Source organism: Ranitomeya imitator, chromosome 2 (genome assembly GCF_032444005.1).
Source record: "Ranitomeya imitator isolate aRanImi1 chromosome 2, aRanImi1.pri, whole genome shotgun sequence".
NCBI lineage: Eukaryota > Metazoa > Chordata > Amphibia > Anura > Dendrobatidae > Ranitomeya > Ranitomeya imitator.
The window spans coordinates 52,778,131-52,802,503 of NC_091283.1; the positions used below are offsets into that span (position 1 = coordinate 52,778,131).

Genomic DNA, 24,373 nt, shown 5'->3' on the forward strand with positions numbered 1-24,373 from the left:
TTTGTAAAGTGCTGCGGAATATGTTGGCGCTATATAAATAAAAATTATTATTATAAAAATTATTATTATTATCTTACTCCGGTGACCCAGTTCATTAAAATTGGCCTGCACAGTCTTAATGAATCAGGGCCATTTTTCTCGTTAGCACATCACCTGGTGCAAACAGGAGATGAACTGCTCATAACATTGTTTGTATAGGGACAGAATAATCTATTAGGCCACCTTCACATGTTCAGAATTGGGTCAGTATTTTACATCAATATTGGTAAACCAAAACAAGGAGTGGGTGATAAATGTAGAAGCGGTGCATATGTTTCTATTAAACTTTTCCTCTGATTGTTCCACTCCTGGTTATGATTTACAAATACTAATGTAAAATACTGACCAAATACTGAACATGTGACCACGGCCTTAGTGATCCTTCTAACCCCATCATTCTTCATCAGCTTGTGTAAAAAGTAGATTGTTGTAGGAGCAATAACCTACCTGGAAAAATATATATATATATTTTTTTTTTTTTTTTTTTTTTAATTTAGAATTTTTTTTAATTCTCTTTCTCTCTTGTATTGAATGCTCCTTTTAAGATATTCAGATAAACTACTTTAATTTACAACTTTATCCCATTCAGATATGTAGACATTCTAATACAGAATCTGTTATAAACATTATTTTATACTGCAGTTACTTGACTATGTATTCCCCTATACCAGGAATGGGGAACCTTTTTCCAGTCGGGGGACATTTGGAAATTTCTACCATCATTCGGGGGCCACACATATTCATCACTGTGGAGGCTGGGGGTAATAAACAACACTGAGGGGCTATATACATGACTAGGAAGCACAGACAGCACTGTGGGTATATATGTCCTTGGGTAAATATATGTCACTGGTGGGGTCACATACATCACTGGGGGCTATATACATCACAGGTAGGCGGATCTACAGCACTGGGGGAAATACAGTACTCAGGGGATATACAGAACTTCTGGGGTAAATGCAGCACTGGGGAATATACATATCACTTGGGGGCACATACAGCCCTGGAGGGGGATATACAGCACTGGGGGAACAGACATCACCAGGTAGGCACATAGATCGCCAGGTGGGACTCCAAGATCACCAGGGAGACACAGAGATCACCAGGGGGTGGCATGAAGATCACAGGGGGCTCAGAGATCACGGAGTGGCACATAGCTGGAGGGGACAGGGATCCCAGGGGGCACAGAGAACACATGGGAGAACAGCTATCACAAGGGGTACATAGCAGGGAGCAAAGGGGGCACATAGATCACAGGGGGGCACAAAACTGAGAACCACAGAGATCACGGGAGTGCACATAGCTGGGGGGGCACAGAGATCATGGGGGCATATAGCTGGAAGGCATAGGAATCACAGGGGGCATATAGCTGGGGGAGTAGAGAGATAACAGGGGGAACAGATCAAAAGGGGGTTGCACAAAGATCACAGGAAGGGGGCACAGAGAGTTCACAGGGGGAGGAAAGATCACAGGGGGGCACATATCTGGGGGTCACAGAAATCACAGGGGGCACATAGCGGGAAGCACAGGGATTACAGGGGTATATATAGCTATGGGGCACAGAGATCACAGGGGGGCACATAACTGGGGCCACAGAGATCACAGGGGGCACATAACTTGGGCCACAGAGATCACAGGAGGGGCACAGAGATCCCATGGGGGCACATAGCTGGGAAACACAGATCACAGGGGGCCATATAGTTGGGGGGCACAGAGATCATATTGGGGCACATAACTGGGGGAGCCACAGAGATCACAGGTGGGCACATAGCTCAGGGGCAGAGATCACCAGCAGAAAGGTACAGAGCTGTGGACACAGAAATCACCACTCATCAGCAGACAGGAACAGAGCTGCTGGCACAGAGATCTCTCTGGTATCAGCTCCTCTTCCTACCCGCCCACCCCAATGACATCATCATTCATGTGCAGGCAGCGTTCTGTAATGAACGCTGCATATCGCGCACTTGGGGGTTAAAGGGCCGGCAGCTGGCAGGATACGGCTGCCGCCCGAGCATTGTGGACTCCGGGGACCTGCCGCAGGCCACATGAAAAGTTTCCCACCCCTGCCCTATGCCAACTGGTTCCCTCATTACCTTGGTTCAGATGGTTGGCTTGATCAGGACCGCCTCTATTGCAGAGCGTCTCAGTGGGATGGTGGAGGCTATGCAGCACGCAGAGACCAGTGTCTACGGTTGCACCACCAGAGATCTGGTTTTAGAATCCTTCCCCTCTTTCTATTGTGCACAATTTGGTGTGGTAATTGCATCCCCCAATGCTTGGGAAACCACATATGTTTAGAAGGAGAGGAATATGCAAGCTGAATATGGGACAAAACAATTCTGTAGGGTTTTATAAAAGAAAAAAGTGGCAATGAGATATTTATTTATTATTTATTTATTATTATCTTTTATTGTTGATTACATTTTTTTTTCTCTCCACTTGGCAAGGTGAAACTACATACCTTTTAGGAAAGGAGTTTATTTAATATCCTTTTGAGAAGCTCTGGTCAGAACATATTGGTCTTTTTGGTCACACATGATTTTGTTGCAGGTAAGTGGAAACACATACAAGTTTTCACAGTTGTAACTGCACCCACATTGGATAGGGGTGTATATAAAACCCCCCACAAGTCATTTTGCTTTAGTCACCCGAGGAAGGCTCTTTTAGAGTAAAAACACGTTGTGATTTTAATACCTATTTAAAGTTTTTTATGATTTTTGAATTATCGCAAGCATGAAAACATCTTTAATACTCATGGTTTTTAAATGAATTTCATTTGGCAAATACAAAGTATCTTCACCATTCTGGACATCACTCGAAGGAGTGGTTCATAACTGACATCTGTTTGAGGATTCATTCCACCAGAGGGGAGCGCCTCTGATTTCTTTTCGCACATGATTATATTTAAATTTTGCTCAAAAACAAATATAGACTGTTGTTAATGGAAAAAAAATTTGACATTCCCTGAAAATAAGCGCTAACCCATCTTTAGGAGCAACAAATAATATAAGACCCTGTCTTATTTTTGGAGAATCAATTTTCTTCTACAGGTCGATCCTTGTGTCCTATGAATGTCAGCTACTCTGCAATGTAGTTTGGCCAACAATGAACCAGTAAGAGTAGTAAGGAAACATTGCTATAGAAGAACCACACCCGGTTATGTCTGTGTAATCGCCGAGTTTTACAGGAGGAAGATGCTTCAGGACAAGCTGGGGTCTTTTGTCCTGGAGAGCCTTTTCAGTAGTTTCTTCAGCGTTTTTTGCATAGTCTTCACTGGCAGTGGATTTTTGTTTATTTTTTGCATATAATGTAGTGAAAGCTGAATGAAGATTTGTCAGGTCAATTCTTTTAACTGCTTTACTGCTTTGAGAGCCTAAATTGCTTTAAAAAAAAGCTCAAAAGCCCGAACGTGTGCACATCAAGTCATTGTAATATTGCAGTGTAAATCTTCCTTATATTTAGCATTATTAAGTGCCTTTTCAGGTTTCTGAGAGGACCCACCTGAAAAAGACGATGTGTCCCCATACCGTAATATTGTCATATCTCCTCCCTGCTCCATCTACATCTGTTTCAGTCACTAGGTTCCCACTACAAGCGACGTTGGTGATAAATGTGATGTACCTCTGGACAACACACACGCTGCCCAGCCAGGGAGTTGGAGCACCCGCTAGGACCGTGGGGTACTCTGTACCGGGCCAGTTCTGTTCTTGAAGGGGTGGTTACGGTGGCAGTGACCCAGTCTGTGGCCCTGGGCATCCATTAAAAAGGATTAATGAAAATGGGAATAAAGTCTAATGTAGTAGTGTTCGTGACGCCACCTGTGGTACTCGGCCAGGGATGGCTGACGCTGCTTAAAGGGGTCCTTTGGGACTGATGGTTTTGCAGCTTAGGTAATGTTCACATTTGCGTTGTTGGGCGCAGCGTCGTCGACGCAACCAACAACGCAATACACAAGGCTGCGTTTTTTACGCATGTGTTGCCATAAACTAGTAATGTTCCTGAATTTTGGGGCAGGGAAAATGCTAAAAGTAGCGTTCTCCGCGCCCTGTCTGATGCGTCAAACTGACGCATGCGTCGTAAAACGCAATACAACGCATACCGGCGCATGTCCATGCGCCCCCCATGTTAAACATGCCCAACAGCGCAAATGTGAACGTAGACTTTGATGGTATAGCTCCCTACAGGTGGAGCTTGGTCCCCAGGGCTCCCTGGGTAGATGGTAAGAGGGATGGTTGACGGTGGGGTGCAGGATTGAGGGTTTAGGAAATAATTGCAGGACACAGGGATAAAAGTTTCCTTTACCTGTTACTGGTAGAATTCAGGTACAGTCCAGGGTACAGGTAACAGGTGATGGTGGGGTCCGGGCAGCCTGGAAACATCTTGGGATCCACTTAGCCAGGTGGGTTTGGAGGCCTTCCCTCTGCGCTGTATATCTGACCCTTGCTGCCTGAAGCTCTGCACAAGTCCTCTCAGTGTCTGTATTCTCAATCTGTATGGCTGACAGCTTGAACCTTTTGTGGGCACTGTCCTTTCTCTGACAGCCCCAGGCTCTTCACTTGTTGTGGTACCTGCAGGTGTTGGATGGGACAGGAGACTTGCAATCTCCTGCCCTCAGTGGCTGGGTCTGCCACTCCCACACCACCACGGACCCTGGTGTCCAGCCTCTTGGCGTTTTCCCCTGAGGTGAGCCCACTCGCAGCTTCAGACCCCAGATTCCTCTCCTTTTGCCTCCTCTCCTCTCACTGTTCCTAGCAGACTCTCTGCTAACTCCTCCTCCAGCCAGAATATATAGAGAAGCTACCTTGAAGCCAGGTTTAGAGCTCCACCTTCTGGCCTGGAGTTAGAACAGTGTTGCATGTCAGTATTACCTGACTAAGGGATCCCTCCTTGTTTCCAGGCATGACATCACCTCCCCCGTGAGGAAGGCAATACCATTGTGGCATCCGGACTCCTGGAGTGCCACAGATTAGTCTGGCCAAGACCTGTGGTACAACTAAGCCAGGCTAATGAGAATGTGTGCTGTCCAGCAGCCATTCAGGGATAATCATCTGTCCACTGTGGCCAATGGGGCAGTACACCACTCTATATAAACTCAAAACTGCCAGATATTGTGCCTGGAAGCTTCCTGGACAGATATAGACCCAACTTGCACTGATTTAATCTCATTCTGCTTTCCCTCCTGATTCTGACCTCAGATTATATGACTTCTCTCTGGACTGATTTTATGGTATCTGACCCCTGCTGTCCCCCTTGACTTGAATTTTTTTCTGTGCTGTACTCCCTCCTGAATCTGACCAATCCCTCCTCTGGCCAACAGCCACTTTGTGAAAGTAATATAGGGGACCCCAATGTAATTACAGATGCCCGTATAGGAGATTAAGGGTGAAAGTTGGGGTTTCCTCTGGGTTCTGCCAGTTGTATTGACTAGTGCTCAGTCTGTCCAAGGTTGTCTTACTGACCTAGATGCTTTTGACAGACTTTACATATGGCACACAGAGCACCTATGGCTCGTTAGTGCAAAATCATACACTACACGCACATGCTGAGCACATGATTCTTTAACTGGAAATGTAATGTATATGAAATGCGATCTTAAATCTAAGGTTATACTTACTATTCCCCAGCGTGAGCTCAAAACTTTGAAGTTGTCTTGAACACATTTTACAAGCTTTTGGAAATTTTCATCTTGATATTCAAACCGACTACCAAATACCACAGAGCTAGGGTTGAGCGAAACGGGTCGAACATTTTCAAAAGTCGCCGACTTTTGGCTAAGTCGGGGTTTCATGAAACCCGATCCGACCCCTGTGCGGGGTCGGCCATGCGGTACGCGACTTTCGCGCCAAAGTCGCGTTTCAATGACGCGAAAAGCGCCATTTCTCAGCCAATGAAGGTAAACGCAGAGTGTGGGCAGCGTGATGACATAGGTCCTGGTCCCCACCATCTTAGAGAAGGGCATTGCAGTGATTGGCTTGCTGTCTGCGACGTCACAGGGGCTATAAAGAGGCGTTCCCGCCGACCGCCATCTTACTGCTGCTGATCTGAGCTTAGGGAGAGGTTGCTGCCGCTTTGTCAGAAGCAGGGATAGCGTTAGGCAGGGTCCATTAACCACAAAACCGCTTGTGCTGCAGCGATTTGCACTGTCCAACACCACCCTCGGTGTGCAGGGACAGTGGAATTTTTTTTTTTTTTTTTTTTCCCCTCAGCGCTGTAGCTCATTGGGCTGCCCTAGAAGGCTCCCTGATAGCTGCATTGCTGTGTGTACGCCGCTGTGCAAACCAACTGCTTTTTTCAAAGCACAAATCCTCTTGTTCCTTCCTTTCTGCACAGCTATCTTTTTTGTTTGTCCACACTTTTTATTTCATTTGTGCATCAGTCCACTCCTTATTGCTGCCTGCCATACCTGGCTGAGATTACTGCAGGCAGGGAGATAGTAGCTGCCTGCCATACCTGGCTGAGATTACTGCAGGCAGGGAGATAGTAATTGTAGGACATTCCCTGTTTTTTTTTTTTTTTTTTTTTTGGTGGGAGATTAAGATTGGCAATTTGGCATTTCTGCTAGAGTGCCATCCCTGTGTGTGCCATCTCTCTCACATAGTGGGCCATAGAAAGCCTTTTCATTTTTCTGTATTTTTTTTTGTGGGGTGTATAAATTCTCCCTGATAAAAATACAGTGGGAGATTAATATTGGCCTTTGGGCTTGTGTGCCAGTCCTGAGTGTGCCATCTCTCTCACAAATAGTGGGCCATAGAAAGCCTATTTTATTTTTTTTTGGGTTTTATAAATTCTCCCTGAAAAAAAGGGAGATTAATATTGGCCTCTGGGCTTCTGTGCCAGTCCTGAGCGTGCCATCTGTGCCAGTCCTGAGCGTCCCATCTCTCTCACAAATAGTGGGCCATAGAAAGCCTATTTAATTTTTTTTTTGGTTTTATAAATTTTCCCTGAAAAAAGGGAGATTAATATTGGCCTCTGGGCTTGTGTGCCAGTTGTGAGCGTGCCATCTGTGCCAGTCCTGAGCGTGCCATCTCTCTCACAAATAGTGGGCCATAGAAAGCCTATTTAATTTTTTTTTTGGTTTTATAAATTTTCCCTGAAAAAAGGGAGATTAATATTGGCCTCTGGGCTTGTGTGCCAGTTGTGAGCGTGCCATCTGTGCCAGTCCTGAGCGTGCCATCTCTCTCACAAATAGTGGGCCATAGAAAGCCTATTTAAATATTTTTTTGGTTTTATAAATTCTCCCAGAAAAAAAGGGAGATTAATATTGGCCTCTGGGCTTCTGTGCCAGTTGTGAGCGTGCCATCTGTGCCAGTCCTGAGCGTGCCATCTCTCTCACAAATAGTGGGCCATAGAAAGCCTATTTAAATATTTTTTTGGTTTTATAAATTCTCCCAGAAAAAAAGGGAGATTAATATTGGCCTCTGGGCTTCTGTGCCAGTCCTGAGCGTGCCATCTGTGCCAGTCCTGAGCGTCCCATCTCTCTCACAAATAGTGGGCCATAGAAAGCCTATTTTATTTTTTTTTTGGGTTTCAGAAATTCTCCCTGGAAAAAAAAAGGGAGATTAATATTGCCCTTTGGGCTTGTGTGCCAGTACTAAGCGTTCCATCTCTCTCTCTCTCTCAGTCAGTGGGCCATAGAACGCATATTTTTGGTTTTATTTGTTTTCTAAATTCTCCCTGAAAAAATCATTTTATTTTATTTGGTTTCTAAATTCTTCCTGATAAAATCATATTTTTTTTATTATTTTTATTTCTAAAGTCTCCCTGAAAAAAAAAAAAAAAAAAAACAACCAAAAAAACAGTGGGAGATTAATATTGGCCTTTCTGCTTGTGTGCCAGTCTTGACTCCTGGGTGTGCCATCTCTCTCTCTCTCTCTCTCTCTCTCTCTCTCTCTCTCTCTCTCTCTCTCCAATTGTGGTCCATAGAAAGCCTATATTTTTTTTCCTTGATTTGGGTTCTAAAATCTACCAGAGAAAATAACTACATCAATCATTGGTAGAAAAATATTGGCCTCTGGGTTTGTGTGCCACTCCTGACTCCTGTGTGCGTCATCTCTCAGTCAGTGGGCCATAGAACGCCTATTTTTGGTTTTATTTGTTTTCTAAATTCTCCCTGAAAAAATTATTTTATTTTATTTGGTTTCTAAATTCTTCCTGATAAAATCATATTTTTTTTATTATTTTTTTTTCTAAAGTCTCCCTGAAAAAAAAAAAAAAAAAACAACCAAAAAAAACAGTGGGAGATTAATATTGGCCTTTCTGCTTGTGTGCCAGTCTTGACTCCTGGGTGCGTCATCTCTCAGTCAGTGGGCCATAGAACGCCTATTTTTGGTTTTATTTGTTTTCTAAATTCTCCCTGAAAAAATCATTTTATTTTATTTGGTTTCTAAATTCTTCCTGATAAAATCATATTTTTTTTATTATTTTTTTTTCTAAAGTCTCCCTGAAAAAAAAAAAAAAAAAAACAACCAAAAAAAACAGTGGGAGATTAATATTGGCCTTTCTGCTTGTGTGCCAGTCTTGACTCCTGGGTGCGTCATCTCTCAGTCAGTGGGCCATAGAACGCCTATTTTTGGTTTTATTTGTTTTCTAAATTCTCCCTGAAAAAATCATTTTATTTTATTTGGTTTCTAAATTCTTCCTGATAAAATCATATTTTTTTTATTATTTTTTTTTCTAAAGTCTCCCTGAAAAAAAAAAAAAAAAAAACAACCAAAAAAAACAGTGGGAGATTAATATTGGCCTTTCTGCTTGTGTGCCAGTCTTGACTCCTGGGTGTGCCATCTCTCTCTCTCTCTCTCTCCAATTGTGGTCCATAGAAAGCCTACATTTTTTTTCCTTGATTTGGGTTCCAAAATCTACCAGAGAAAATAACTCCATCAATCATTGGTAGAAAAATATTGGCCTCTGGGCTTGTGTGCCACTCCTGATTCCTGTGTGCGTCATCTCTCACTCAGTGGCCCATAGAAAGCATATAGTTTGTTACATTTGTTTTCTAAATTCTCCCTGCAAAAATCTATTTTTTTTTTTTTGGGGGGTTTCTAAAGTGTTCCTGAAAAAAATAAAAATAAAAAAAAAATAATAGTGTGACATTAATATTAACATTTGTGCTTCAGTGACAGTCCTGCGTGTGGGGCATCTCTCTAATTTGCAGCCACCAAAAAAAGAGTGTGTAACATTGGGCCTGATTTTCGCTGTGGTCTCACCAACCTGTAAAGGGGTAGCTAAATCATACAGAAGTTATAGCTCACCGTGTAAGTTGTGTGACTGCAACAAATAACGTTAGTTTGGTTACGTTTTTAAAACAATGAGGAAGTCTAGTGGAAGAGGTCGTGGCCGGGGGCGTTCATTGTCAGCTGGTAATGAGGGTAGTGGTAGTGGTGGAGCATCAGGTGGTCGTGGGGGAAAAAATATTGCACCTAAGTCTGGAGCTGTGGAGCCAGGTTCGTCGTCCGGCTACACAAGGCCTCGAACGCTCCCTTTTCTGGGATTAGGAAAACCGCTTTTAAAGCCGGAGCAGCAAGAGCAAGTTTTGGCTTATCTTGCTGACTCAGCCTCTAGCTCTTTTGCCTCATCTCGTGAAACTGGTAAAAGTAAAAGCAGCGCGTCGTTAGTGGATGTTCACGGTCAGGGACAAGTCACTTCCTTGTCCTCTTCAGCAAAAACAACAACAGAGAAGAATGCAGCAGGCGACACAACGGGTTACTCCATGGAGCTCTTTACACATACCGTCCCTGGCTTAGAAAGTGAAGCAGTTAACAGTCCATGCCCATTACAAATTGAATCTGACATGGAGTGCACTGACGCACAGCCACAGCCAGACTACTATGCTGGTCCTTTGACTCAGACCACAACATTGCCCTCGCAGGGTGCTGATCAAGAATCAGACCCTGATGAGACTATGTTGCCCCATCACGAACGCTATACCACCGAACGACACGGTGACACAGACGAAGTTGCGCAGGAGGTACAAGAAGAGTTATTAGATGACCCAGTTCTTGACCCCGATTGGCAGCCATTGGGGGAACAGGGTGCAGGCGGCAGCAGTTCTGAAGCAGAGGAGGAGGAGGGGCCGCAGCAGGCATCAACATCGCCACAGGTTCCATCTGCCGGGCCCGTATCTTGCCCAAAACGCGTGGCAAAGCCAAAACCTGGTGGAGGACAGCGTGGCCATCCGGTTAAAGCTCAGTCTGCAATGCCTGAAAAGGTATCCGATGCTAGAAAGAGTGCAGTCTGGCATTTTTTTAAACAACATCCAATTGATCAGCGCAAAGTCATCTGTCAAAAATGTTCTACTTCCTTAAGCAGAGGTCAGAATCTGAAAAGTCTCAATACTAGTTGCATGCATAGACATTTAACCACCATGCATTTGAAAGCTTGGACTAACTACCAAACGTCCCTTAAGGTTGTTGCACCCTCGGCCAATGAAGCTAGTCATCAACGCAACATCCCTTCCGGCAGTGTAGGACCACCATTTAGCGCACCACCTGCTGTATCTGTGCAGGTATCTTTGCCAGGCCAAAGCAGTCAGGGTCAGGGAATCACCAGTTTCGTAGTAGGAAACACTGCATCTAGGGCACCGGCGGCAACAATACCATCTCCCACCGTCTCTCAGTCTGCCATGTCCACCGGCACCCCCGCTAGTTCCACGATCTCCAGCTCTCCAGTCCAGCTCACCCTACATGAGACTATGGTTAGAAAAAGGAAATACTTAGCCTCGCATCCGCGTACACAGGGTTTGAACGCCCACATAGCTAGACTAATCTCGTTAGAGATGATGCCCTACCGGTTAGTTGAAAGCGAAGCTTTCAAAGACCTGATGGACTACGCTGTACCACGCTACGAGCTACCCAGTCGACACTTTTTTTCCAGAAAAGCCATCCCAGCCCTCCACCAGCATGTTAAAGAGCGCATCGTCCATGCACTCAGGCAATCTGTGAGCACAAAGGTGCACCTGACAACAGATGCATGGACCAGTAGGCATGGCCAGGGACGTTACGTGTCCATCACGGCACACTGGGTAAATGTGGTGGATTCAGGGTCCACAGGGGACAGCAAGTTTGGGACAGTTCTGCCTAGCCCACGGTCTAGTAAACAGTTGTCTGTAGCCGTTCGCACCCCCTCCTCCTCCTCCTCCTCGTCCTCCTGCAGAAGCAAGAGCTCGTCCACAGACCGCAGTCGCACAAACACTCCATCCGCACCTGCCACTGTTGCACACCAGGTCTCCCATTATGGGGCAGCTACTGGCATACGTCAGCAGGCTGTATTGGCTATGAAGTGTTTGGGCGACAATAGACACACCGCGGAAGTTCTGTCCGAGTTCTTGCAGCAAGAAACGCAGTCGTGGCTGGGCACTGTAGATCTTGAGGCAGGCAAGGTAGTGAGTGATAACGGAAGGAATTTCATGGCTGCCATCTCCCTTTCCCAACTGAAACACATTCCTTGCCTGGCTCACACCTTAAACCTGGTGGTGCAGTGCTTCCTGAAAAGTTATCCGGGGTTATCCGACCTGCTCCTCAAAGTGCGTGGACTTTGCGCACATATCCGCCGTTCGCCTGTACACTCCAGCCGTATGCAGACCTATCAGCGTTCTTTGAACCTTCCCCAGCATCGCCTAATCATAGACGTTGCAACAAGGTGGAACTCAACACTGCACATGCTTCAGAGACTGTGCGAACAGAGGCGGGCTGTTATGTTTTTGTGGGAGGATACACATACACGGGCAGGCAGTAGGATGGCAGACATGGAGTTGTCAGGTGTGCAGTGGTCGAAGATTCAAGACATGTGTCAAGTCCTTCAGTGTTTTGAGGAATGCACACGGCTGGTTAGTGCAGACAACGCCATAATAAGCATGAGCATCCCCCTAATGCGTCTGCTGATGCAAAGTTTGACGCACATAAAGGATCAGGCGTCTGCACCAGAGGAAGAGGAAAGCCTTGATGACAGTCAGCGATTGTCTGGTCAGGGCAGTGTACATGACGAGGTACCGGGCGAAGAGGAGGTGGAGGATGAGGAGGATGATGGGGATGAGTATATTTTTAATGAGGAAGCTTTCCCGGGGGCACGGGAAATTGGTGGCGTGGCAAGGCCGGGTTCTGGTTTTTTGAGGGACACAAGTGACGTAGATTTGCCTGCAACTGCCCCTCAACCAAGCACAACCGCAGATTTGACAACGGGAACTTTGGCCCACATGGCGGATTATGCCTTGCGTATCCTCAAAAGGGACACACGCATTACAAAAATGATGAACGATGACGATTACTGGTTGGCCTGCCTCCTTGATCCTCGCTATAAAGGCAAATTGCAAAATATTATGCCACATGAGAACTTGGAACTAATATTAGCAACAAAACAATCAACTCTTGTTGACCGTTTGCTTCTGGCATTCCCTGCACACAGCGCCCGTGATCGTTCTCACACGAGCTCCAGGGGCCAGCAGACCAGAGGTGTTAGAGGGGCAGAAATCAGAAGTGGCGTTGGACAGAGGGGTTTTCTGACCAGGTTGTGGAGTGATTTTTCTATGACCGCAGACAGGACAGGTACTGCAGCATCAATTCAAAGTGACAGGAGACAACATTTGTCCAGTATGGTTACAAACTATTTTTCATCCCTTATCGACGTTCTCCCTCAACCGTCATTCCCATTTGATTACTGGGCATCCAAATTAGACACCTGGCCAGAATTGGCAGAATATGCATTGCAGGAGCTTGCTTGCCCGGCAGCTAGTGTCCTATCAGAAAGAGTATTCAGTGCTGCAGGTTCAATACTAACAGAAAAAAGGACTCGTCTGGCTACCCAAAATGTAGATGATCTAACCTTCATTAAAATGAACCACAACTGGATTTCAAAATCTTTTGCCCCACCCTGCCCGGCTGACACCTAGCTTTCCTATGAAAAGGTCTTGCCTGTGGACTATTCTGAATGACTTTTCCAATCTCGTAATTTTCTTCACCTGATTGTCCAGCATACGACATGTTTCCACCTCACGAAATGGCCAAACTCCCCACACGGGGCCGTGCTATCGCCACTTTGCGCTTGGACCCTTGAGAGTGCTGTTTGTCTGAAGAGGTGGGTGTGGCCGCTTTTGGTCGACGGCACTGCCACTGGGTCCCTCATAGTACAATAAAGTGTCTCTGGCGGTGGTGGTGCGCACCCAACGTCAGACACACCGTTGTAATATGAGGGGCCCTGTGCCTGTACCGCCGGCCACAAGACAGTTCCCCCCCCCAGCTCAAACAGTGCTCTACCACTAGCAAAATTATCTCTCACAGCTTCACCAATGTGTAGTCTAGCCGCTGACATCCTTCAATGCCTGGCACTGACAATACCATTGTTTTGACATTTTTGTTATGTTAGGCCTTCGAAGCCTGTCTGCGGTCCCTTCTTTCTACAACTACTACACTGACCAGGCCACTGCTGGCCGTGTTACCCTGGAACCAATTTAAAAGTGCCTACAGTCAGCCCAATTTTGTTATGTTAGGCCTTCGAAGACTGTCTGCCGTCACTCCTTCCACTAGACTTCCACTGACCATACACTGCTGCCCATGTACCCCTGGAACCAATTTAAAGTGCCTACAGCCAGCCCAATTTTGTTATGTTAGGCCTTCGAAGCCTGTCTGCGGTCACTCCTTCCACTAGACTTCCACTGACCAGACCACTGCTGCCCGTGTACCCCTGGAACCAATTTAAAAGTGCCTACAGCCATGTGTTATTATTTTAGGCCTTCGATGCCTGTCTGCGGTCACTCCTTCCACTAGGCCTCCACTGACCACACCACTGCTGCCCGTGTACCCCTGGAACCAATTTAAAATTGCCTACAGCCAGCCCAATTTTTTTATTTTAGGCCTTCGATGCCTGTCTGCGGTCCATTCTTTCAACTACTACTACACTGACCAGGTCACTGCTGCCCGTGTACCCCTGGAACCAATTTAAAATTGCCTACAGCCAGCCCAATTTTTTTATTTTAGGCCTTCGATGCCTGTCTGCGGTCCATTCTTTCAACTACTACTACACTGACCAGGTCACTGCTGCCCGTGTACCCCTGGAACCAATTTAAAATTGCCTACAGCCAGCCCAATTTTTTTATTTTAGGCCTTCGATGCCTGTCTGCGGTCCATTCTTTCAACTACTACTACACTGACCAGGTCACTGCTGCCCGTGTACCCCTGGAACCAATTTAAAATTGCCTACAGCCAGCCCAATTTTTTTATTTTAGGCCTTCGATGCCTGTCTGCGGTCCATTCTTTCAACTACTACTACACTGACCAGGTCACTGCTGCCCGTGTACCCCTGGAACCAATTTAAAATTGCCTACAGCCATGTGTTATTATTTTAGGCCTTCGATGCCTGTCTGCGGTCACTCCTTCCACTAGGCCTCCACTGACCACACCACTGCTGCCCGTGTACCCCTGGAACCAATTTAAAATTGCCTACAGCCAGCCCAATTTTTTTATTTTAGGCCTTCGATGCCTGTCTGCGGTCCATTCTTTCAACTACTACTACACTGACCAGGTCACTGCTGCCCGTGTACCCCTGGAACCAATTTAAAATTGCCTACAGCCAGCCCAATTTTTTTATTTTAGGCCTTCGATGCCTGTCTGCGGTCCATTCTTTCAACTACTACTACACTGACCAGGTCACTGCTGCCCGTGTACCCCTGGAACCAATTTAAAATTGCCTACAGCCAGCCCAATTTTTTTATTTTAGGCCTTCGATGCCTGTCTGCGGTCCATTCTTTCAACTACTACTACACTGACCAGGTCACTGCTGCCCGTGTACCCCTGGAACCAATTTAAAATTGCCTACAGCCAGCCCAATTTTTTTATTTTAGGCCTTCGATGCCTGTCTGCGGTCCATTCTTTCAACTACTACTACACTGACCAGGTCACTGCTGCCCGTGTACCCCTGGAACCAATTTAAAATTGCCTACAGCCATGTGTTATTATTTTAGGCCTTCGATGCCTGTCTGCGGTCACTCCTTCCACTAGGCCTCCACTGACCACACCACTGCTGTCCGTGTACCCCTGGAACCAATTTAAAATTGCCTACAGCCATGTGTTATTATTTTAGGCCTTCGATGCCTGTCTGCGGTCACTCCTTCCACTAGGCCTCCACTGACCACACCACTGCTGTCCGTGTACCCCTGGAACCAATTTAAAATTGCCTACAGCCATGTGTTATTATTTTAGGCCTTCGATGCCTGTCTGCGGTCACTCCTTCCACTAGACTTCCACTGACCAGACCACTGCTGCCCGTGTACCCCTGGAACCAATTTAAAAGTGCCTACAGCCAGCCCAAGTTTGTTATGTTAGGCCTTCGATGCCTGTCTGCGGTCACTCCTTCCACTAGGCCTCCACTGACCACACCACTGCTGCCCGTGTACCCCTGGAACCAATTTAAAATTGCCTACAGCCAGCCCAATTTTTTTATTTTAGGCCTTCGATGCCTGTCTGCGGTCCATTCTTTCAACTACTACTACACTGACCAGGTCACTGCTGCCCGTGTACCCCTGGAACCAATTTAAAATTGCCTACAGCCAGCCCAATTTTTTTATTTTAGGCCTTCGATGCCTGTCTGCGGTCCATTCTTTCAACTACTACTACACTGACCAGGTCACTGCTGCCCGTGTACCCCTGGAACCAATTTAAAATTGCCTACAGCCATGTGTTATTATTTTAGGCCTTCGATGCCTGTCTGCGGTCACTCCTTCCACTAGGCCTCCACTGACCACACCACTGCTGTCCGTGTACCCCTGGAACCAATTTAAAATTGCCTACAGCCATGTGTTATTATTTTAGGCCTTCGATGCCTGTCTGCGGTCACTCCTTCCACTAGGCCTCCACTGACCACACCACTGCTGTCCGTGTACCCCTGGAACCAATTTAAAATTGCCTACAGCCATGTGTTATTATTTTAGGCCTTCGATGCCTGTCTGCGGTCCATTCTTTCAACTACTACTACACTGACCAGGGCACTGCTGGCCGTGTACCCCTGGAACCAACATCAGAAAATATAAAAATAAGTATTTTGCTTATAAAAAAGAAAATACTGGTGAGATATCAAATGCAGACATTTTAACATTAAAAACAAACACACAACTCTAATCTGGTACAGTACTAAAAATGGCCACCAGCTACAATTACTTTCTCCTGCAAGTAGTTAACTGAAAGTTTTTTTAAATTGAAAACACACATATGGCATCCACCGAGTGTTGTCCTGTCGCGTCTTCTTTATATTATTGCCGAGAAGATGCAAAATAATGAAAATAATAAAATCATTAATTACCAAAATAATAGAGAAAGTCAACACCACATTGCAAATAAACATTCATTCCAAATAAAGAAGCAGGGCGCGTCCGAGGGTGAGTATATACCTAATAAGAATATAATCACCCTCGGACGCGCAATGCTTATTTCCAACAGCCTTCCTTCCTAAGAATCAGCCCTTCCGTCGTGTAGAGAGACGTTGTGTTACACTCCAAGGTGTTCCCCAGGTTGCCTTTCCTGAGCTTCGATCTTCCGGCTCTCGTTTAGTAGTTCTTGGAAACTACTCTGCATTAGGCCTTCAAATTGGGTATGGGGTGTAGAGAGATGGTGTGTTCCACTCCAAGGTGTTCCCCAGGTTGCCTTTCCTGAGCTTCGATCTTCCGGCTCTCGTTTAGTAGTTGTTGGAAACTACGCTGCATTAGGCCTTCAAATTGGGTATGGGGTGTAGCGAGAGGGTGTGTTACACTCCAAGGTGTTCCCCAGGTTGCCTTTCCTGAGCTTCGATCTTCCGGCTCTCGTTTAGTAGTTCTTGGAAACTACACTGCATTAGGCCTTCAAATTGGGTATGGGGTGTAGAGAGAGGGTGTGTTACACTCCAAGGTGTTCCCCAGGTTGCCTTTCCTGAGCTTCGATCTTCCGGCTCTCGTTTAGTAGTTGTTGGAAACTACGCTGCATTAGGCCTTCAAATTGGGTATGGGGTGTAGCGAGAGGGTGTGTTACACTCCAAGGTGTTCCCCAGGTTGCCTTTCCTGAGCTTCGATCTTCCGGCTCTCGTTTAGTAGTTCTTGGAAACTACACTGCATTAGGCCTTCAAATTGGGTATGGGGTGTAGAGAGAGGGTGTGTTACACTCTAAGGTGTTCCCCAGGTTTCCTTGCCATTGCTTCGGTCTTCCGACTCTCGTTTAGTAGTTGTAGAAAAGTACACTGCATTAGGCCATACAAAATGGGTATGGGGTGGAGAGAGATGGTGTGTTACACTCCAAGGTGTTCCCCAGGTTGCCTTTCCTGAGCTTCTATCTTCAGGCTCTCATTAAATTGTGGTTAAATGGAACAACTGCATTTGGCGTACTAGTTGGTTTGGGGCCTACTATCGGTGTCTGCCACTCCTTGCTGTTCTCCTCCACTGAACAAAGCTGTGCCGCCTGTTTACTACGGTTGCCAATTTTGAACTGCATTTCGACTACTTACTGATTTGGCCCTACTCTCTGTGTCAGCCTCTCATTCCAGTTGTCCTCCACTGCAATGCCCCCTGGTTATTCCTGTGTTACCAATTTTGAACTGCATTTAGCCCACTTTCTTCTTTGGGCCTATATCTGTGTTTCCACTTCATCGTGCCCATTGCCCAGCCAGTGATAGATGAGTCTGCTGGTACATTGACCCATAACGCAACATTCCCCGTGCACGCTACACAACAACATTGTGACCCTGCTGAAAGTCAGGTTGCTCTTCCCGCATACCATACCACCTTACACGGGGACAAAGAGGAAGGTGCAGATGAAAGTGCAGGTTCCTTCATCAGGTGGGGGGAGGAATACTAGTTGGCGACGTCACTGGCACAGGGCCTCTCATAGTACGCAAAAGTGTTGCTGCCGGTGGGAGGCGCCCCCGCCGTGCAAACACACCGCTGTACTTTGAGGGGCCCTGTGCCAGTGCCAATGCCAACGAGTGGGCCCCCCCTGCTTGCTCAGGTTCACAGCACTTGCAAAGTTGAAATACTTACCTCTCCCTGCTCCACTGCCGTGACGTGGTCCAGATTTCCTGGGCCCACTAATTACTTGAACCAGCCCTACCCCCCACAACTTTAGCCAAATGACCCCCAATTTCAAATGCCTTCCAATTATTATAAGGTAAATTACGCTTGACAAGCTTCATTAAGAAGAATGGATGGTTTTGACATTAAAATGGGCACTCTAGGTGTTTTCCTGGCCCCCACTCACTGCCGACTATGCTGCCCCATTGACTTGCATTGGGTTTCGTGTTTCGGTCGATCCCGACTTTACGTCATAATCGGCCGATTTCACTCGACCCGACTTTGGACATAGTCGGGTTTCGCAAAACCCGGCTCGACTCTAAAAAGGTCAAGGTCGCTCAACTCTAGTTGTGGCCATTTTCCTAACTTATGGGTCTCCGCTCCAAGTGCTCCTATCAGCACTGGAATAACTGTTGCCTTCACCTTTCACATCTTCTCCAGTTCTCCTTTGAGGCACTGATATTTCTCCAGCTTCTCATATTCCTTCTTTTTGAGGTTGCTGTCACTTGGCACGGCCACATCTATTAACATTGCTGTCTTCTGATTCTTGTCTACTATCACAATGTTTGGTAGGGTAGCCAACACCTGCTTTTCCAAATTGGATCTTGAAGACCCATGGGATTTTAGCCCTTTCATTGTCTACCACTTTCTCTGGGATCTCCCACCTTTACTTAGGGGGACCTAGCCCATATGCTGTGCAGATGTTCCTGTTTACAATTCCCACTACTTGGATTGTGGCGTTCAGTATACGCTGTTCCTGCTTCATTTTGCATCCTGCCACTATAAGTTGGACGGTTTCTGAGGTTTCTGAGGTCTGCACCTTGGGTCTTGTCTTGTGTGGTAGATTCCTGTGTCTATGGATCTGGTACTTAGTGCTTGCTCTTGTGCTGCTATGATTAGTGCCTCTGTGCTGTCTTGGAGTCCAGCTTTCTCCAGCCATTGGTAGGATTTCTCCATGTCAGCGACCTCCATTATCTGTCAATGGTACATCCCATGTAGCGGTTTGTCTTGGCATGGTGCTTCATATTCCTGTTCTTCCTTCCAGATCTGTTGTTGTTGCTGCCTTAGGCTTTCTCTCAGCATCTAATTTTTTGGTGCCATTCTTCTGATCTATTCCTGGATACTCCTTGTTTCATCTGTGATGGTGGCTTGGATGCTTATCAAGCCTCAACCACCCTCCTTTCTGTTGGTATACAATCTTTGGGTGCTAGACTTAGACCTCCATGTATTGTGAGGAGCTTTTGTGTCTTCACATCCGCAGCTTCTACCTCTTCATTTGGCCAATACACTATTCCAGCAGGGTATCTGATTACTGGCAGGGCATATGTATTGATGGCATGGATTTTATTCTTCCCATTGAGCTGGCTCTTCAGGACCTGTCTTACCCTTTGATAGAATTTGGATGTTGCTCCTTTCCATTCCTCCTCATCATGGTTACCGTCTCCCTGTGGGATGCCGAGGTACTTGTAGCATGTCTGTACATCTGCTTGTACCCTCCTGGTAATTCCACTCCATCAGTTTTGTCTACCTTGCCTCTCTTTATTACCAACCGGCTGCACTTCTCCAGTCTGGAGGACATCTCGATGTCTGCACTGTAGATCCTTGTCAAGTGGATCACTGAATTAAAGTCTCGTTTGTTTTTCGCATACAGCTTGATGTCATCCAAATAGACGAGGTGACTGATGGTGCTTCCACTCTTGAACTTGTATCCATAGCCCGACTCTGTAATTATCTGACTGAGGAGATTCAAACCTATGCAGAACAGAAATGGGGACAGTGTATATGCTGCATTTGAAGGTCACTTGTGCTAGTTGTCTTGAGTTGATTTCCAATGTTGTTCTTCATAGCCCCATTGAGTTTCTGACAAAGGTTCTTAATTTCCTATTGACATTGTAGAGAACCAAGCATTCACAGATCCATGTGTGTGGCATTGAGTCATAGGCTTTCCTCCCGTGTCGGTCCCAATGCCTTTCTGAGCTTGATTCATGTACTGGTTCATATGGTTCTGTAGCTTGGTGGCTATGATGCAGGCATGACAGGAGTATCCATGTTGTTGTAAAGCAGGTTATTGGGCAGTAATTGAATGGAACTATTCCTTTGAGAGGATTCTTCATGATCAGCAATGTACTTCCTTGTGTTAGCCAAGCTGGGTGGTGGCCTGCTTCATTTGCTTTGCCATTCGTTCATGTACTGCTGTTAATTTCTTTAGCCAGTAGGTGTGGATCATGTCTGGTCCAGCTCTTCATGTTTTTGACCTACTGTTGGATGTCTGCTTCTGTAATGGTAACTGGTTCTTTCTCCAGGTGGTTGCTGTGTTTCATTTTCGGATCTTGCAGCCACTTACTCAGACCTTGTATTAGTCCCATTGCTCCCATGGTAATGTCTCCATACAGTGTTCATTCTGTGCCACCTCAAATTACCATATAAACCTCTAGTTTCTTTGTATGAGAAGTTGTCGAGCAGTACGTGCAGCGCCCCAGAGACCTGGTCGTTGCAGTATGGCCCCAAGGCGAGTAGCGGTATGTCCGATGGCACTAAGGAGTTCTCCTGACCAGGTATCACCAGAACACATTACACTTCACACTCCGGCCACTAGGGGGAGAAAAAGGCTTTATTTATTGGGCCACTCCTCACGCTGGTAAAACTAGGGGCTGGGGAGGAAGTTAGTCAGAAGCTGACTGGGTTGGAACCAGGCAACATCCCGTGGCAGGGGGTGTTGCAGGGAGAAGGCACAGGGGGGTCCCTGTCAGGCGTGGGAACCTGGCAGGTGCCTAGCAAACAGAAGAGAACGTTACGGAACCGCGCCTGCACACCTTGCGGCAGTATCCTAAGAGAGAGACACGAGGGGAAGAATATTGTGGAATAGTGTAAACGAGATCAGCACAAAGGAGAGCCAGTAAGAGTCGTGCCGAGAGAGGAAGGCAACATCTTACTGAGGCGCGTAGTCGGTGGCCGGATCACCGTAGGAGTAACTGACATCAGGCCTTACTTCAAATTCCGCTGGACAGTTGATTATAGGTTGGCTGTCTACCTTTTACACCTACGAAGACATAGGGGGCAACATTGGGAGAGGGGCGTCTCTAGGGTCCCGGAAGACCTCCAAGCCTTGCGTCAAATGGGTGGCGTCCTAGCCATAACATATCTGGGGGACGTTAGAAACTAGCAACATCTGGAACCAAAGAACGAGAGAGAGAGAGAGAAAGCTGTAGAGAACGAACGAACGAGAACAGCAGTTGTGAGGACTATTCCGAATGCTCAGCAGGGTAGGACTACAACACACAGGCGCTATTGGTAGGCAACGATTTCTATCTGCGAGGGAAACTCTGGATGTGCCCATCGGACTGGCCGGTCTCTGATAGCCCGGTTGAACGTGCTCTGGACTGAGTGTACTGAAGCCTTCAGTAAAAGGTAAAGAGACAGCAACCCTGTGTCCTCGTTATTGCCTGCACCTCACACCATCTCCATCCACACTACTGGGAAGCCCTGGGGATTTACTTCACCTGTGGGAAGGTATACCATCCGGCTGCTATCCCATCACACTAGTGGACCCCACAGCAGCGTCGGTCACCCTTACCGAACACCACAGGTGGCGTCACGAACTACTGACAGACTGTACTACCATTTTCATTGGACGCCCCTTAGCAGAGTCACGACCGGGTCCAGCCACCGTGACAACCGCAGAACCGAAGGAGAAGGGACCGATACCGAGTGACTTGTGGCCCTGTGTCTGGGGGCGCTCCATACACATACGTCAGTCGGCTGTGCCCCACCTCCCCCCATTCCCTTTGGCGTCATTTCATTTGCCTACTGCCGACTTCCGGTACCTCCTGTGTGCACATGCATCGCAATATGCCATGAACTTCCTGTCATTGGTCTACGCTGGACATTTAAACTCCCTTCCTCTAGATGATGCCACCCCTTCACAAAGGCAATGCTGAAACACACGTCGATGCAGGCGCATCTTGTCCCTTGGAGTCTCTATTGCTGGTACCACTAAGGTCATATGCCCTTATAACCCTGTGCATTCAATTGTGACATCAACTAAAATGCTACTATTATGTACTATTTTTTTCTTGTTGCATGTTCACCTTACCCCTTGCTTCGATTAATTAAGGCTATTTCTTTTTAGACTTTGTACTTATTTTGACTTCTTCTTGTTGGCGTCTTGGTGTTTCACTGATAGATCTTGTCTGCATCACAGTCTGGAAAAATATACGAACTCACTGTCTATTATTTAGACATTATTCATACTGTATGTACCTATTCATATTTACTGCATAATAATAGTGCATGAGCATTTTACATTGCCTCTTGCCTTGATTTTTCAAATTTAATGAATGCAAACAAGATAGATCACATTTCAATTAGATCTTTAGAACCTTAGAGGGGTTGTCCACTACTTGGACAACATTTACTGAAATGTTATATTCACCAGTGTCAAAAAAACAGATACTCACCTCTCGCACTGGCACCATTCCAGGGATATTACATTGTTATGCCGGGGGACAACTGCAGCCGATCAGTGGCAGCTAACAAGCTTCAGTTCTCACATTTCCCTTGGACATCTAAGCTTGATCCAAGGGAAGTATGAGTGAAGCAATGCATTAGCAGCTTGCTGATTGGCTGCAGCATTCACTTTGCATAATAATGTCTCAAATGCGACAGTGTGACAGTGTATTTTACACAGGGGAATACATTATATACAGTGGGGAAAATAAGTATTTGATACATTTTTCCAACCTACAAAAAATTAGGAGGTCTGTAATATTTATCGTAGGTACAATTCAACCGTGAGTGACAGAATTTTAAAATGAATCCAGAAAATCACATTGTATGATTTTTATGTAATTAAGTTGCATTTTACTGCATGAAATAAGTATTTGATGCAATAGAAAAACAGAACTTAATATTTGATACGGAAACCTTTGCTTGCAATTACAGATGTTTCCTGTAGTTCTCGACTAAGCCTGCACACACTGCAGCAGGGATTTTGGCCCACTCCTCCATACAGATCTTCTCCAGATCTTTCAGGTTTCGATGCTGTTGCTGGGTACATTGAGTTTCACCTCCCTCCAAAGATTTTCCATTGTGTTCAGGTCTGGAGACTGGCTAGGCTGCTCCAGGACCTTGAAATGCTTCTTACAGAGCCACTCCTTAGTTGCCCTGGCAGTTTGTTTTGGGTCATTGTCATGCTGGAAGACCCAGCCACAATCCATCTTCAATGGTCTTACTGAGGGAAGGAGGTTGTTGGCCAAAATCTTGTGATACATGACCCCATCAAATCCTCCCTCCAATACGGTGCAGTCATCCTGTCCCCTTTGCAGAAAAGTACCCCCAAAGTATGATGTTTCCCCCACCATGCTTCACATGTGGGATAGTGTTCTAGGGATGCACTCATAATTCTTCTTCCTCCAAACACGGCCAATGGAGTTGATATCTAAAAGTTCTATGTTTGTCTCATCTGACACATGACCTTTTCCAATGCCTTCTCTGGATCATCTAGATGGTCATTGGTGAACTTCAAATGGGCCTGGACTTGTGCCAGCGTGAGCAGGGGGACCTTGTGTGCTCTGTGGGATTTTAATCCATAACAGTGTAGTGTGTTACTAATGGTAATGCTTGAGACTGTGGTCCCAACTCTGTTAAGTTCCTGGTTCTCCCATGCAGTTTCGGGCTAATTCCTGACCTTTCTCAGAATCATCTTTACCCCATAAGACGAGATTTTGCATGGAGCCCCGACCAAAGAAGATTGACAGTAATCTTATGCTTCTTCCATTTTCTAATTGGGCCAAGAATTGTCGCTTTCTCACCAAGCTGCAGGGCTACAATTTTGTGATCCTACAAAAATCCATGGGGTAAGAAGTCCAATATACTCATATTAAAAGTTAAATAATTTTATTAATAATCACACAAACAAAGGAGTAACTACAGACTAACAACACAAAATCCAGTAATGATGCTTGTACAGAGGGCACAGACAACTGTAATAACACCAAGGGTATATAGAGCGAATAACCCCGTACTGAATATGGTACAACATATAACGGAAAAGTGCTTAGTGCAATGTAAGGTGCCAAAAAAGTATGAGGCTGAATCCCTATCTGAGGTAAATAACTCTGTATACGCTGTGTCACCTACAGGGCCAGAAGGTAAACAAATGTGCAAAGTGCACCGCTCATCTTACCCATGTGCCAGTGCCTGTCTCTTCAGCAGCCCCGACGCGCGTTTCGCGTTTGGCTTCCTCGGGGGGCTGTCAATTTTGTTCCTGTGTCCTTAGACAGCTCTTTGGTCTTGGCCATGATGGAGAGGTTGGAGTGTGAT

General features: G+C 46.1%; 1 protein-coding gene across 1 annotated transcript in view; it reads right to left on the reverse strand.

Annotated features, from left to right (window-relative positions):
- LOC138666241 (cytochrome P450 2C42-like) overlaps nucleotides 1-23,322 on the reverse strand; it is a 33,087-nt gene extending 9,765 nt beyond the window's left edge. The window contains exons 1-4 of the mRNA XM_069754475.1: nucleotides 23,196-23,322; nucleotides 19,438-19,804; nucleotides 18,483-18,656; nucleotides 5,654-5,759 (exon numbers count right to left, since the gene is read on the reverse strand). Of these exons, the coding sequence (XP_069610576.1) occupies nucleotides 5,654-5,759; nucleotides 18,483-18,656; nucleotides 19,438-19,804; nucleotides 23,196-23,322 (774 nt within the window). The remainder of the gene's footprint in view (nucleotides 1-5,653; nucleotides 5,760-18,482; nucleotides 18,657-19,437; nucleotides 19,805-23,195) is intronic.
- Nucleotides 23,323-24,373: the final 1,051 nt, after the last annotated feature.